Below are 16,005 nucleotides of genomic sequence, written 5' to 3'. Positions count from 1 at the left end.
ATATGTGCTCTTGCAGATGTGAGCCCCTGGGTTTACTGCTCTCATTTGGTTTTCCTTTTCCAAGGTCATGTTCAGTATTGGCCCTAAGGACTTCTCTCCTTGTGTTCCCAGCCCCCTAACAACTAGTTACACACTCCCAAGTAACTTTTCTGGTCCTGGAAGTGCTGCATGGCTAAAATGTCATCCTATATGTAAATGGAAGTGCCAGTGTAGCTGCAGGAGAGGGAATCAAATGTTCGCTGCTTGCATAAATTTCTGGGTTTGCATTTGTGGAAGCCAAGATCTGATGCAAAACTGAGGGTATTTGGCTGGTTTGCTATCGGGTTCCATCAAACTTTTTAATCTGCTGAGGTGAGATTTTATTGGTGTGGGTTTTGAGGTTTTTTTTTAAGGAAAAGTGTAAGAAATTTGAGTTGTCCCTCCTGTCTTGGAATTGGTTTTCATTTTAGGAGTGTTTGTGAAACCTTCGGTTTGCTGTTGTGCAGCCAAAAACTGCACACAGGTAAGAAATAAGTTTCTTGCTGATTTTAGATGCTAGCAGAGGTTCCCGTCCAGTATGCAGGGTGCTTTTTGTATTAAAGGTACAGATTAAAGCTGGGAGACTTCTTGGTAATGGACATCTTGAATTTGCTAGAGTACATTTTAGATGTGTGTGTGTATATGTCACGTTTGTACCAAGGTGGATTGATGGAGAGGGAGGACTTGAATCATACTCAGAGTTCAAGGGATACAGGAAGAATCAAGAATGAGCAAAGCAAATGTGTCTGCTCAAATGTTTTGAAGAAAATGATGCTGCATTTGCCTTGAGAGGCTTTTGTTGGCTGTTGCTTTGCATTTCTGTGCCAGAGATCCATGCCATATGCATTCCCCTTTACAGGCTGTTGTGTTCAGGGTGTGCTGGGATGCCGGGACATCTGGCTCCTGGGAGGCCTGTGCTTGCAGGGACCTTTTTGTTGTTCTGGGAATGCACAGGGATTTTTATTAGGTTCAGCAGGTGTGCAGGATACTTACCCAGAGCAGTATTTTCTGTGTCCACTAGACACAGTCTCTGGGAATTTATGTGGTTGTCTTAAAGACACAAAATGTAGGACTGTCACTGTTCTGTGCCATGTGTATCTCAATCTCACTTTAGTCTTGTTGGTTATCCACTCAAATTTTTTCTTTTTTTTTTTTTTTTTTTTTTTTTTTTTTTGTCTCTAATTTTAAGGTTCCTCAAAGATTTATGGCTAAATGGGAAGTCAGTGTTGGACAGGCAGAAGACATTCTTCTTGGGGGGCCAGAGGATCAAAAGTGCAGCCAGAACTCCAGCGAGCTGGACAGTGAGAAGGAAGCACAGTCGGAATACTATGCCAATGGCCCTGGAGCAGAAAGGGACAGGCGGCTGAATGGCTGTTTTAAATCCTTGGCATTTGACTCCAGATACCGAGCCAGTGAAAAAGGAAAATTGCACATTAAGCCACACGTGAAAAAAAGCTCTGACAGCAGAAAAAGGACTAGAGTAAAAAAGAGTGGTGCAAGAGGGGAAGCATCTAGGAGAGAAATCAAAGCAAAAATGCCAGAGCGCATAGTTAGAAACATGATTGTTGGGGACCTACCAGATAAACATGCCTCTCATGAACTTCGCCGGATTGCCAGCAGCTTAACAGCATCCAGTAGCACCAGGGAAAACCATTTGCTTTCCTCCTTTGGAGAAAGACGTTTTGAAATGACATCTTTGAAACCAGACTATGAGAATCGTAAAAGTGATGCTCTGAAGAACACTCTCCAAGGGGATTTGTTTTCCAGTGCATCTTTGGAGAGAGAAAAGAGCTCCCTGGGCATTTTGTGCAGTTCCAAATTACAAATACACTATTCCACATCTGATGCTGGTATTGAGAAAAAGCAAGCTGAATCGGATTCATCCTCTTCCCTCTCAGACGGCGGGAACAGTGACGTAGATACCATGGACCAAAGTTCAGAGAGAGCCTCTAGCGCTCTTGAAGTTAGTGATTCTTCAGATAAAGTGGAGAGGGAGTTTCCTATGACGTCAAGTGGAAACATTAAGCTTTCCATGTATCTTTCTCAGAAGAGCAACAGAAGAGCCAGGAAGAAGTCATACAGGGATCGCAAACCTCTGGGAGGTTCAGTAACCAGCAGACTTGATGCTGAATTTGCAGATGGGGAGCTTGAAGTAGGCTTCTCTGATGCTGAGATGTCATTGACGGCTCTTGAGTGCTCCTCAGATGTGAGAAATGACAATCTTTCCCTAGCAAACAAGCACACTACTCCCCAAAGTGTTTCCAAGGACAGCTCCTGGCCTGCTGTTGCAAATCAAGCAATCTTAAAACCGAAAAGTATGAAACTGCCCCGCATCAGGAGTATAAAATGCAAGCATAAAGAAAAAGTTGCTGGGTTGGAGCCTTCTCTTGCAGAAGAGGAGGGTGGTGTGAATCGCTGCTCTTCTGATACCAAAGGTTTCTCTGGCCTTCAGAGAGATTCTCTTCAGAGAAGTGGAAAAGTTGATGGTCAGAAACTGTTAAACAACATGCATGAGAAACCCAGGGATTCTACAGAAATAGAAACGGCGGTGGTGAAGCATGTCTTGTCAGAGCTGAAGGAGCTATCTTATCGGTCCATAAATGATGATGCTAACGACTCTGGCGCTCCAAAGGCCACAGTACCTTTACTTTTCTCTTCTGCCTCTGGTCATGGTTGTTTGCCTATTGAGCCAGATTACAAATTCAGCACCTTGTTAATGATGTTGAAGGATATGCATGACAGTAAGACAAAAGAGCAGCAACTGATGACTGGTCAAAATATAGTCCCATTTCGAAATACCAGCACAGCTGATGGTTCTGGAAGCAATTCTGCAAGTGGTCTGAAATCCTTGTCTCTCATAGGTCCCCCATATAAAATAGAAAAAAATGGAGATTGTGCCCAGGAAACAGTAAATCCAAACTCCACTATAAGCAGCAACTCTTTTTCACGCAATCCTCCAACCAAGTTGACAGGGATTGGTACTAGTAAAAGAGAGCCCGCGAGTACTGCTGTTTCTGGGACAAACGGCACAAGTTGTGTGTCCAAACGCAACTGTTCAAAATCTAAGCAGTCATCAAAGCTTGGAGATAAAACAGTTTCAAACAGAAAGGACTTAAAACCAGGAGGGCCAAGTAAGTTGCTAAGTCGGTTATCCAGAGATTCAGGAGAACATGCATTCCGCGTTCATGGTTCGGTTACCAGTCCTCTAGGTAATGAAGCAGAAGATACTGAGAGGAAAGAGTCTGTTGATTTAACAGAACATTCAACTGATGAAGACTCTGCCTGTTTATCTGATGACAATTTAGATCGTATTGGAAGGAGACCTGAAGCTGGTAGAAATATTGAGAGCTGCATTTCTGCTGAAAATGGGGAGAGTCCAGACTTGGATTCAGAGGCAAATAGTGAGAGCTCTCTTGGTGATGAGTCTAATGTTATAAATCACGTAGCACCCAAAAAGAGATGGCAGCGTTTTAACCAAAGCAGTGCTAGATCTAATAAGCACATCAGTAGATCTAGGGAACAAGGAAACTTGGAGAGTGCCTTTGGCCTGAATTCTCGTGGCTTTTCACTGAAGGGAAATGAGTGCTTGGGACGTAGGCATTCCCCTCATTCAAAGGTGCGTGAGGGAGACCTGACAGATCAGGACTATAAGAATCATTTAGACTTAGTTGAGAAACGTTTGAATGTATGTGGTAAGCCAAACAACAGTGTGATGGACTCAGAAACAGAGCTTGGCAACTTTGCTCCCCAGTCTGAATTCTCTGCACAAGGTAAGGGAGCTGGACTTGCGCCAGAGTGTGTATTTGTATACATTTTATACTTTTTCATTTAAAGCATAAGTTACGGAACTTGGGGCTGTTTGACAACATTGGATGTACACATCTGAGCTGAAGAAAGTGTGATACGTTGGTTTTGGGTCCTCTGTAAGCATGGAGAGCAAAGAAAGCAGAGTCGAGATGGGATTTTGCTTAACTTTTTTGTCAGAAAGTTCAAATACATTACAAATCATTTGTTCCTCCACAGTGAAAGGTAAAATAAGCATCCTTGCAAGCCTGGAATTATTTAAAAAAAAAACAACTTCTACCTTTGTAATATGTTCCTTAGAGTGACCTGCTTGGTGTTAGCTGGATCGATCAGTGCTAGAAAATTGTGGGAAACTGAGCCTCAATTGTTTTTTTTCTGGTGCTGTTTGACATGGTGTCTGTCTTTGGCTTGTTCTATAGGATTTCATCAAGGTCTGTGTTGGGGGTTCTTCTGGCATTTTAGTATGGAATTTTATTAGCTGCTAATAATGAATTGGGGAACACCACAGATTTCTTAATTTACAGCTCTAGTGTGGCTGAGGGGTTAAGGGGAGAGCAGAAGAGGGGGAAGCTGCTAGGGAGGCTGGGCTGGAGAAAGACAAAAAAAAAACCCCAAACCCACAAAAAACCAAAAAGTGTGTGTGTGTGTAGGGAATAGGTCCCCCAAAACTGTTCAACACATACCGTGCTCAGGCTTCTGCAAAGAATCTGGGGAAGCAGATCTTAATGAAAACAACAGAATTAGGTTTTTACATAATTTCACCAAACTAAATTGCTCTGATCTATTTGCAATATCATAAATTAATATAACTTGAGAGAATTTTGAACGTGTATACACTTAACATGTTCCCCCAGTGCATATCTTTGTGTATTTTGCTGCTACTGGTTGCTGGAGGGTGCCTACACCTCTTTTTTAGTGTGGAAAAGGCAGCTCCTTGCTTACTTGTAGGACCTGCCCAAGGCAAGTCACAGCAGGCACAGAAAACAAGCCCATAGGGTGTAATGCATGGGGTAAAAGTTCTGGTTTGAAATCATAACCAGCTTAATCATTCACTGACTGCTGGCTGTGGCTGCGTGTTTTTGAGGACTTTAAGTCTTCACAGAACAGGCGAGAGGACGCGTATTTTTCTGGGGCTGTCAGGGCTCTGCTGCAGGAGTGTCACAGCCCGCTGGAGGGAGTGAGTTCCTCATTTGCACCAAGATGCAACTAACCTCATGGTGGTTTTGCAATTGAAGTGCCCTCAGTATGTTGCTACATGAGATGAAGATGCAAGTCTACAGAGAGAGCTAGAGAAGAGCTGGTAACAGGTAGTAATATTAGGAGAGAAGCAGCAGAGGAATGCAGCAGGCTCCTGGGCAGAGTGGTGTTGGAGAGGAGCACAGAGCTGTCCTGGTGCTGCACAAAGGGATGCAGTGACAGTGAGAGCCTTGGATTTGATTGCAAAAGTGACAGATCGGCAACTGCAGCGTGATCTTAACTCCCTTGTCCTAAATAGCATATAAGCCTTGAATCACACCTGAAGCTCCTCTGTACAGGTGTGTTAGGAAGGCACTGGAGCCTATGTGAGTGACAAGCTGTTTGGACTGCTGTAACATCCCCAGTGTGCTGGTGGTAGTGAGTAAACCTCTAGTGCTGTGAAACCCGTTCATGGAAACCAGTCTTTTTGTATCGGGCAAAGCCAATTACGTAGAAAGTAGAGAGAATGGTACTGGAAGGTTGTTGTAACTGCAGTTTACACAGGAGGAGTTGTTTCTTCTGTTTGCCAGTGCTCTGAGAAGGTGTGGCTAATCCTTGTCTGCAGCAGGCAGAGTATCAGCATCAGAGATGGTAACAGATTGCAGTCACAGCTGTGCGATTTCCACAGAGCTCAAGCTATATAAAGTCTTCATAGTTGAATGGCAACTTTGGGCATATTTTCGCTATAAACTTTGGGATGCAATTTAGAGCAAGTAAGGCAGAAGTGAAGATTGGTGGAATTTGCTGATGTACAATGTTTTTATAAGTAATAGTTTCATCAGGTTTTTGATGTGCCAGTGCCAATCTGACTGCATTTGGGATTCACTTTGGGAAAAATGTGCAATTAAGTCAGTCCTTCTGGCACAGGGCTGTGGGCTCTGCATGACTTTGGGGCCCCAAATAGTTGCCTGGTGAGGATACTCATCCTATAACTGGTTATGTGCTGAAATGTGTATTTTATCCAGACACCTGTGTGGAGCAGTAATAGAGGCTGAAAATCGTTGTTTGAGAAAGTTGTTCCTTTCTTCTTTCGGCTAAGTTTGATGCTTTTGTGCTTGTTTAACCACAAAGCCACAATAAAGCGTAGCAATCTTGTCCAGCATCCCTGTTCTGAAGTGTTGCACTGGAATGCTTTGTTAGAAAAATGTTTGTTTTAAAGAAGAAAAAGCCACCTCCTACACATGAAAAGAAGCAAAGAGAATATTTACTGTTTGTTCCTAAACTTCCAGGAGACTGCAAAAGTTTTTGTGACTAGGAGAAATCTTTTGGCAATATTATTTGATAATTTTGAAAACTAAAAAAGGGGAAGAGTCAGGTATTCTGGGAAGTGAGAAAAGCTTCCATCATCTTGCTTTTGCGGCTTGCTGGGTAGAGATGGTGTAGAGTGTCAGGGTGCTCTTTTTGGTGGGTAGATTTTTGTTGGGTTTTTTTGTGGTTTTTTTGGGGTTTTTTGGGGTTTTTTTGAGTTTGCAGCGCATTGTGGAGTAGCATGGGTGGTTAGGTTTGTGTTGAGGAAATACCTGTTACTGTGGTTCCCTTGCAATGATGCAGCATTGTGCAAACACAGACATATGAGCCCTGAAGAGCTTGCAGTTGCTGGCGAGAACTGTTCACTCCCTGATCTCATTGTGAAATCTATTGTCAGGAAGCAAAGCAGTAAATGGGCTTGCAGTAGCAGTTGTAGTGTATGTAAAAATATGTTAGGGAGGAGGGAAAGGGAAGGAGTTAGGCTTATGTTGTACTAGTGAACTAGGTATTACGGGAAAATTCTTTTCCTGAGCCCCTGCCCTAAAACCAAAGGAGTTTGTGTTAACAGCAAAGGTAGCAAGATGAGCCCGAGTTGCTAACAGTCTTAGATTTTGGTAAAAGTACTGCAGGAAGCTTAGATGTAGTTTGTCTAGGGAGACATTGGGTGAAATTCCAGGATTCTCTCAGATATTTAATGTTTTTTTGATTTCTTATCTGAACTGCTTGAAGTCTCTTTGGTCCTTAAAAATCCCACCTGCCACGTCAGGATATTGTGAAAATAGGAAGCTCAAAAATTATGAGGCTGTATCAAAGAGAAAAACGTATCAGGGCTCTTTCCACATGGAACTTCTGGAAGGGAAGGCAGGAACAGCTATTATCTACAGATCATGAGGAGAATTTTGTCTTGTGACCATCTCGAAAACACAGTCTTGAAGCTGCTTTCCTTTTTCTTAGTACATTCAGAGAGGAAACGCCTTAGGAAGCCAAGTAAACGGCTTCTGGAATATGCAGAAGAATATGATCACTTATTTGCACCCAAGAAAAAATCAAAGAAGGGCCAGGAGCAACTGCAGAAGGTAGGTGAACACTAATGTGCTCTTCATGGTTATTACTCTGGGGCTCTGGTCTGCATGCTTTTGATGACTTCTTGCTGTGTGCAGTGCCATGCAGGATGAATGTTTTCACCAACATGTTTCACTATGCTAGGTGAATTCTGTGGCGAGGTCTGAATTTGAAGGAGGTCTTCCTGCACGATGTAGTCCTGACAGAGATACCCAGCAGGGGCCAGGTTCTTTGATTTCAACTCCATCTTCAACCAAAGGGTCCCCTCCCATCCTTGAAGCAGAGTGCTCCTTCTCAGAACTAGGATCCCACTCCACTGATCAGCTTCTAGAAGAAACTACAGATTTTCCAGAGCTGGTGCTGTCATCTTCAGATGTTTCTGAAGTTTCTGCTTCTCCAGATGCAGAAGAGAGATTCCTGAAATCAGGTAAATTGGGAGGCTGTGTGATTCTGTTCCCATAAGTGATGTGTCAAGTTCAGCAGAAATTGTTGCTTCAACCAGCGTGAAAAGGTTAGTAGCTGTTGATGTGTTAGTGTGGTTTTTGCTTTGCTTCGTTCAGTGACCTTTACTGGTGCTGGGAAGGGAGACAGGGCAGGTGCAGTGGGTGATCCAGTGAGCTGGATGATTACACTTAACTATTAGCTTTCTGTAGCGTGTGATGGTCCTCCTTGTGTCCTGGCACAGAATGCCCCTTTGTCCAAACGAAGGAAGTCATAGCTTCTTCTCAGAGTCCTGGCCTTCTGTGCCTGCAAGCAGGGGCATTCCTTTAGCTTGAACGTCTCTTGCTACTGTTAAAACCCTTCAGATGAATATTGCTGTGCTGAGGTTGGTATGCAAAGTCTAATCTGCATAGCTTGTGGGGTGTCTTTTTGCTTCTTGGTGAGCTCGGAGAATTGTAGCACAGAAATCCCTCCGGAAACACTTTTTTTTTTTTCCATAGAGGTTCTAAGCATCTGTAGAAATTGTCAGAGACTTGTACTAGCAGCAAGCCAGGGCCTTAGCTTTTGGTAAGGCACAGTGTACAAAGAACAAATGTGGTCTCATGGACCTTCCCCCTTTCCAGCAGTCAGTGTCAGGGTCTACAAATTTGCAACACATTCATTCTCTGGTATTGTCTAAAGCCATTTCCAAGGTGAAAGTCCTGGTAGCACTGTTCCTCTAGTAAGGAGGCTATGGTGAAAAAATTAAACCAAGTAGAGTGAGAGGTATGGTCACTTGGAGGTCAGTTAGCCAGTTATGTGTGAGAGCGGAGGGATTGCCTTTGGGGGCTTGTGGGTGTCAGATGGAAATGGAAAGTTGGAGACGATTAAAGGAGGAAAAACAGAGGATGTGAACTTGAGGTTGGAGATGCAGGAGAATAGTACAGGGTGCAGTAGTAGAAGCAAACATCCAGCGTGCAGAGATTGCTTAGCTCTTCCCCCTCCTGAGAAAACCTGCTTCTTGCTGAAGCACAGGGAGCCTAAGCTGTGGGTACAGGCTTGCCTTGAGAATGCTGCTGAGTTGTCCCTGCATAAGGTGTCTGATGTGTAAGCAGTGCGGGCAGAGGTGTGTCACAGGAAGGACACAGCTGAGGCTGATAAAGCAGGCAAATGAACAGGGTAGGATGGGTAGCAGGCTGTTTCTGTGGAGTGTCTTGCACTCATGGCATCATCATTTCTAGGTCTTTCTAAGTAGATACTGTTGCCAAAATTAATGTGGATGCATCTACGTCTAGCAGTTTGTTACTTCCCTGAGTGCCAGCAAAAAGCTTGAGTAGGAAATGGTGCAGGTTACAGCTAGTCTGGAGTGTCTTTTCCCTGGTAGTTTTAACTGGGAGCGTATCCTTTAGCCTGTTTATTATGTGCAGCATGAGTGCTGGTGGGAGTGACGTGGGAGTGGAGGCAGGGCTGTATTTGTCAGTGGTAGGACTGGCCTATGCCAGATCAAAGTGGCTGGGAAATTATGATCTGAATCGCACTGCCAGGATGTTACCTGCTGGCATTGACTTCATAGTCTCTCTTCTGTGGGTGGATTTTTGTATTACTTAGAGGTATGCCTGAAGGTCATGGCAGACAGGTCTGTTTTTGTGGAAGTTGTACAGAAACACGAATGGGGGTCTTTGGCCAAAGAGCTTATCATCCCAAAGACCAAGGTGAAGTGGATCGTTTTGAACAGTTGTCTGACATTTGCTGAACGGTGTTAGTCTGACTGAAGAGAAGAAAACCCCTGTTTCATTGCAGGAAACTTTGAAAGCAAGCGTCAAAGGAAGCCCACTAAAAAGCTCTTGGAATCCAATGATTTGGATGCTGCCTTTATGCCAAAGAAGGATTGGACTCCCCAAAAGAAGGTATTTCCCTTCTAGCTCTTTTGAAAGCCAGCCTAGACAGCAGACCCTGCTGTATGAGACGCGGTACAATGGGCTGTGGTTTTTTGTTGGCTGTGGCCCAGCAAAGGTCCACCCTTCCCAAAGGTGTTGGTTGCTGTGTTATGATGAAGAAATCTACTGAATACAGATGTGTTCCCTGCCCCTCCCGACTTCTAATGGGGATTGGGTAGTTTTGGCTGTAAAATCTCTTCTCTTCATTGATTTATATGGAAAAGGAGTCAGCTGGATGCTGGCTAGGAAGGTGTGAGTAGAAATATTCTGTGCAGAGGCTTTCTGTCACTGCTGCAGTGTAGCTTGAGCTTGAACCTAGGCTTTGTCCTTTTCTGTCAGATTTACTCTGAGTAGTTTCCTTTGTTACCTTCCCAAGTGAGCTGGCAAATGGTACCTAAGTGCAGAGCTTGTAGCAGGATGGAGGCTTGAGTTGTATCACATGTAATATACAGTGCTTGGTGCAGATTTTTAAAGAAAACGCTGCTCTTCTCCACTAAATACTCGATATTCAGTGACAGGGTTAGGGAAAAAAAACAACTTGTAAAGAATTATTTCAGGTACCTGTGCTGGACCTGTTGCCACTGTTTCTAAGGTTGATTAGTAACAGTTTTCATCCTTTCCTTTTTATCTCTGTGTGGCACAGTCTTAATGCAGTTATCATGGTTGCAGTAGTGCAGAGGCCAGTGTATTTCAATCTTAAGCTCCAAAAAGTGTGATGCCAGAAGAGTCGCTCTTCCCAGCACCTTACAGGGTGCTAGCAGCCTTTTTGGGAGAGCTCAGAAAACAGTGGAATGATGCTGGTGAGCATAAGACACAGCAGACTCAGCATTCCTCCCTGCCCAGAGACTGATTTTTCCACATGGGATATGTCACACACACCTCCCAAATATTTTCTTGTAAAGTCTCTAATCACCGATGAATTCATTACCTGATCTGTAAGTTACACACTGCAGTCATTTGTAAAGGCTCTGAGTGGCTGTGGAACGTGCATTTCTGGTTTCCATCTGGTGACTTGACTCTGTTGTGTATTTGTAGGGTACTGGCCCTTCGGAGAGTGACAGCTCTGAGCTCTACTCACCAGCTCACTTCTCGGACCTGGGAGAAGGTAAGTGAAGGCAGGGCTGTGGGGGTAGACTGCTGATGTTTGGATCAGTGCTTGTGGCTGTGCGTGTGTGAGGGCCTACAGAGGGTGCTTGCCTCAGCTGAGGCAGTGGCGCAAGAAATGGGTACCGAGATTGTTTACCCATGGTCCTGTTACGCCTTTGATTTCCCTGTGGAAAGTGGAGATGGTGGGCTCATATTTCCATGAGATGATGTTTGCTTCTCATTCATAGTCTGGGTGCTTGAAGGAAACTTACCAGCACGAGTCCTGTACCAATATGCTGTCTTTTGCCTGCTGACATGCTGTGACCAGGCTCAGTGGTGGCTGCCCTGTCCCATGGATGATTCTGCATTGTAGTCCCTCCCTGTCTGCCTTCCTGTTGCATTGGGATCGACATGAGGAAGTTTTTGTTGCAGTGTGGTGGCAGGAGGTAGTTGTCAGCATTCAATTAGCAATGTAAGCTTTGTGTTGATAGCATTTCTTCTTTTCTGCTGGATCTGTCTCAGGAAAGTCAGTGATACTGTTCAGCAGCCTAGCAAAAGAAGCTTAAACCAGTATGAATCAGTGGTCTTCTGATAGCTGCAGGACAGAGGGCAGACTGCTTGGAGACTGGTATTACCCCAGCCATTGTGCCCTGAAAGACAGTGGCACCCAGCCTGAAACTCTCAAAAAGGGTGTAGAACTTGCTGGTGGCACTGGTAACAAGGGAATTATTTCTGCATTTTCCTTGACTGGTCTTTCTGTTGCATCCCAGCTTCTGAAAAACTCTTGGAGAAGCAGCGGAAACGGAAAAGACAGCGCCATCCCTCTGCTGCAATGCATTCCAAGAAGGAGAGAAATGAGGAGGGGCTGGGGGAGACTCCACACTCTGAGGTACTGTTGGGTCTTCCTACCTGCTGTCATCCCTGTAACCTGTCTGCTGTTTCCCAAGGTACTTTGCAGAGCCTGGACCAGGTCCTCTTTGGCTGGCTGGCGTGTCAGTTGGGAGTTTGTCCCACTGATGTAGTTGCATGAGCTGGGGTTGAAGCTTAAAATACCACCTTGATGTAGTAGCTATTTCGTGATGACTGCTTAACTCCGGCTCAGTTTTTAAGCTGCTACCAGCTAATTCTCTTGGAGAGAGGCTGTTCTGATCTGATGGAACAAGGTTTTGCCTGGCATCTTGCTTTGCACCTCAGAAGGTCTAACTGCTGTAAAAAGTCTTCTCTGGTGGTGGTGGGAGTCTCTTGCCCTTTCACGCACCAGTACGAAGCACAAGCACTAGACTGTGGACTTCAAACCCTTCTTCCACTTGCACCTGCACGCCAGGGTGAGCAAGCACCATGTTGGAGGGGATGGGGGGGACTGTCTGTGACTGCTCACAGGAGCCTCCAGCAGAAAGGGATAATTGGGGCAACTCCCTTCTACTGCATCCCAGTAGAGTCGGCATAAAAATATCTCTGACAAGCACATTTTGCCTTTTAGGAATGAGCCAGGTATCACCAAGTGTAGGGGAAGCAAGACTTTTCCTGGGAGAGGCGGGACACCTGGGCCTCTCACCATCGCCTCTCACTTCCAGTGGCCCAGGTTCAGCAGCAGGCTGTTCTGTCAGGATAGTCAGTATGTATTTCAGGAGCCAATTATAAACATATATTGTTGTATTATTTGTTGTTACACAGCTTCCAGGAGAGCACAAACCTCACACTGCTTTGTCTGAGCAGTGCCAGCCACCCTACTGCTACTGCTTTTTGAAAAGGGCGTTTCTGATGGGGGTGGTTAAGTGGGGTAATACCCCTGGGCCATGCAAGCCTTCCTGTGATGTGTTAGTGCTCTTTCTGAAGTGTGCTCACCTGGACTCGTGTTTCATAGAAGGCTGTACAAATACCTTTGCCAATGCTGGGTGGGGGGAAGTTAACTCTGTCTGCTGTTAGGTACCCGCTAAGAGACTGGCTCAGCTCTGAGCCAGCAAACTCTCTGTCAGTCTTTTAGAAGGAAGAGGGGGCAATTCAGAGCAGCGAAGTAGCTAGGCCATGGCTCTGAATCCTGCATCCAGCATTCCCTGCAGAGGAGGCCCAGGGAGTCTTAACTGCCTCCAGCCTTTAGACATCTGAGTTTAGTACCTGGTTAGGTGTATGTAAACCATGCCAAAAATTGCGATGTTTGGCACCTTTTGCCAGCATCCCATTTCTCTGTGATTGTGTCTCTTGAGCCGCTGTGGTGAGAGCGTTCACCCTTTGGCTTAGGTGAGTGCATGGGTACTGGTGAGTATTGGGTGCTGTGGAGATGCAATTGTGCTTTCATGTGGAATGTGAACCATGCTGGTCCCTAAGTGACTTTCCATACACCTTGCAAGGATCTCCACTTTGTGCTGAATGGTGCTAGAAGAAATAGACAGTCTGATGATACAGCGCAGTGAAGCCTTGGATCCAGCTGCTTTCAGAGGAAAAGGCAGCAGAGGAAAGCTGGTCTGCCTGGGCTGAACTAAGCAGCTTTCTCTGTTCTTGCCTGTCTGTGGAGTGAGGAACGCAAGTTTACAACATCAGGGTAGCAAGAGACTGAGAGAAGGGGATGGAAAATACTGTTGAAATCATTGTCAAGGCAGGGTTGTGAGCCAAGGGCAGGCTGTGCCAAAGAACAGGCCAGGCTTTTGAGGATGTGCCAGGTACAGCAGCAGAGATAGCTCTGGAAGAAGACCCAAGATGAGAGACCTGCCCTCAGTAGGAGGTATGTAGTTTTGCAGTGCTCATGCTACATGCTGGGTAGGGAAAGGAGGGGGAATGGTGTGACAGGTTCTTTTGAGTGATGGCCTTGAACGTTGATTCTCTTCTCCCTTTTCACAAAGCACAAGTATCTGGCTTTGCCCATCCTGCCTAGCTCTGACATTCCCTTCCCTATGATGTTCTGGGAGCATTGATTAAAATAAGGCTAAGATCCTGGCCTGTGACATGTGCAGATTGGCCAGCTCTTTGTGGAACCAAATAGGATGGGTTTAGGCTGAAAAAGCAAGGCTTGAGCATGCTGTGCCACACTGGGCGGTGTGGGCCCGGTTGTTAAGGTAGCAGTGATGCTAGCAAATGCTTTCAGATCTGAAGAGGGAGTTGCTGCTTAATGTTATATGACTCCTGGCTTCATTTGAGTCTCCCATTCTATTAACACGTGAAACACGGCCATCAGGATGCAAACCAAGGAGTCCTAGTAGACAGCAGCCAGAAGGATGGAAAGATGAATCAGTTCTAAATCCCTCATACCTCTGTTTGCAGCAAATCTGCGTATGTCCCGTCCCCCCCCGCCCCGCTTTGAAAACACTATCTTGAAACCTTAGCTACAGCAGGAAGCTAGTGCCACTACTGACAGGATGGGTGGTGCTTGTTCACCAGCACCCTGCCCCTCCTGACAGGGACCTCAGTGACCATAAGAGGGGCTGAGCTCATTTTGTGCCTGTAACACTGGGGCCCCAGCAGAAGCAGAAGCTAATAGCTGATGTTGTTTGCCCATACCAGTAGCTGATTAACCCTGCTCTTGTTCTTCGTTACAGTGACCCCTGCAACCCTGAGGTCACTGCTGAGCTGAGCAGAAGAGGGAGCACCTATGTAGGAATAGGAGGACCTGAGCTGTAACCAGTCCTTGGAGCACCGGTCGCCGGTGCTGCTTCTGGAGCATTCCAGGAGCCAAAACAAGTATTTGGGCCAGAGGGCTGCCTTGCAGCAGACTACGTAATTCCTAGCAGAAATACAGCTGTAGGAGCTGAAATAGCATAGCACTTAGCTTGAATAGATGCTATTGTGTATGGAGGCAAAGGTGGCCGTTGTCTTCTTGGATGATTTTTTTACCAGTGCTGTAGAGACCTTTCTCTTCCCTCTGCCAGGGCTGTGTAGTAGGGTGGCAGCAGTTTATGTGCTCCTTATCAGTATTCCTGCAGGCTGCATCACTGCCAGCCTTCTAGTGAGATTGTGATCATAGTCTAAGGCTGTACACCATATAGTGTGTTGGACTGGCAGTAGTTTGTAGCTGGGACTGAATTTTTTTTTTGTGCTCAATAAAGGCAATTTATACTATTCATCTTTGTATTGTGTGCTTTAATACACTGTCAGTGCACCTGTGCGTCATTGCTCCACAGAACTCAAATGTTTTTGAAATATAGGCTTTAAAATGTCCCCAAATAAAAGCAGCATACTGCTGCATTTGGGGATGGGGGGAGGGAATAAAAAAATAATAAAGAAAAAGAAAAAGGCAAAGGAAGCATTGTTATCTGACCAGAATACCAGCTCCAGGTTTTTTTTTAAACTTTGGGAGATCTTTATGTCTGTTTGCCCAGACTAATAAATGTTTGAGGTTACAAGCTTTACAAGCACCACAACTTGGACTGACACTCCTCCCATACACAAAGTGGTTCGAAGCTCCCTCTCGTGATCTTTAGCTGGACACTTGGTGCCAAGCAGGCCTAAGGATATGAGAGTGGTGGCTGCTGTCCCTGCCAGCAGTTTGAATTCCTCACAAGGTGTTTCAGTTGTACAGTTTGTGTCTGGGCATACACTGGGTATGGCTTGGTTACCCAAGGAGGAGCTGGCAGCTGCACACTGAGAGCACTCAACCAGCTGCAGTGGGCTGTGATATTAAAAAACAGCAGAGTCTTTAAATGTTCTTCCTCAAAGCACTTAGCTAAGGGCATCAGTTCGGTGCAGTATTCATTAATGGCCCTTAAGGTTAAACCACTCTGGAGTGGCATCTGGGGCTGGTGAGACTATTGAAGTGTTGCCTAGACTGTACCTGAGAGCCTGGTGGTGGCAGGATGGCGTCCTTAGCTTTTAGTTGCCTGTCCTGACAAAAGTGAGGGCCACGTGCAACTCCAGGACAGCACTATCTTGTAGAAACAAGTGTCTCTAGGGTATCTGCTGCTCTCCTTCCCTCTAACAGTGTCTGGGCAGGTTCCATGGACACATCGGAAGGTGTCCTTCCACCTTGGGAAACCTCATGGCAGGGCCCCTGACTTGGCCCGTGAGGGTGCGGTTGCACTGTTACCATTTAAACCCCATCTCAGCAGGATGCTCTTTCACCAGTAGATGTTACAGTCAGTGCTGTGATACCTGTACAGGACAAATGCTTGTGAAAGACTCACCGGCCCCAGCAGGGTGGTGGTGTAAATGCCCTGCTGCACTGTTCGCTTTGGTGTCGGCCAGTTAGTTCATACTAACACAGGCC

General features: G+C 45.6%; 1 protein-coding gene and 1 long non-coding RNA gene across 7 annotated transcripts in view; both read left to right on the top strand.

Annotated features, from left to right (window-relative positions):
* The window catches only part of NSD1 (nuclear receptor binding SET domain protein 1), a 66,978-nt gene that overhangs the window by 22,871 nt on the left and 28,102 nt on the right, over positions 1 to 16,005 (top strand). For 3 of the 6 annotated variants that reach the window (XM_055718660.1, XM_055718663.1, XM_055718666.1), the window contains 6 exons: positions 1,208 to 3,788; positions 7,261 to 7,382; positions 7,513 to 7,795; positions 9,568 to 9,695; positions 10,761 to 10,830; positions 11,582 to 11,700. In XM_055718660.1, the coding sequence (XP_055574635.1) occupies positions 1,208 to 3,788; positions 7,261 to 7,382; positions 7,513 to 7,795; positions 9,568 to 9,695; positions 10,761 to 10,830; positions 11,582 to 11,700 (3,303 nt within the window). The remainder of the gene's footprint in view (positions 1 to 1,207; positions 3,789 to 7,260; positions 7,383 to 7,512; positions 7,796 to 9,567; positions 9,696 to 10,760; positions 10,831 to 11,581; positions 11,701 to 16,005) is intronic. The other 3 variants (XM_055718665.1, XM_055718664.1, XM_055718662.1) reach the window with 3 other exon arrangements.
* On the top strand, positions 12,435 to 14,865 carry LOC114015305 (uncharacterized). The gene is made up of 2 exons (XR_003559152.2): positions 12,435 to 13,530; positions 14,342 to 14,865. It is a non-coding gene; the product is annotated as an uncharacterized LOC114015305 (long non-coding RNA).

Source organism: Falco cherrug, chromosome 8, assembly GCF_023634085.1.
Source record: "Falco cherrug isolate bFalChe1 chromosome 8, bFalChe1.pri, whole genome shotgun sequence".
NCBI lineage: Eukaryota > Metazoa > Chordata > Aves > Falconiformes > Falconidae > Falco > Falco cherrug.
The sequence above is the reverse complement of the archived record's forward strand: the minus strand, read 5'-3'. Positions and strand labels throughout refer to the sequence as shown.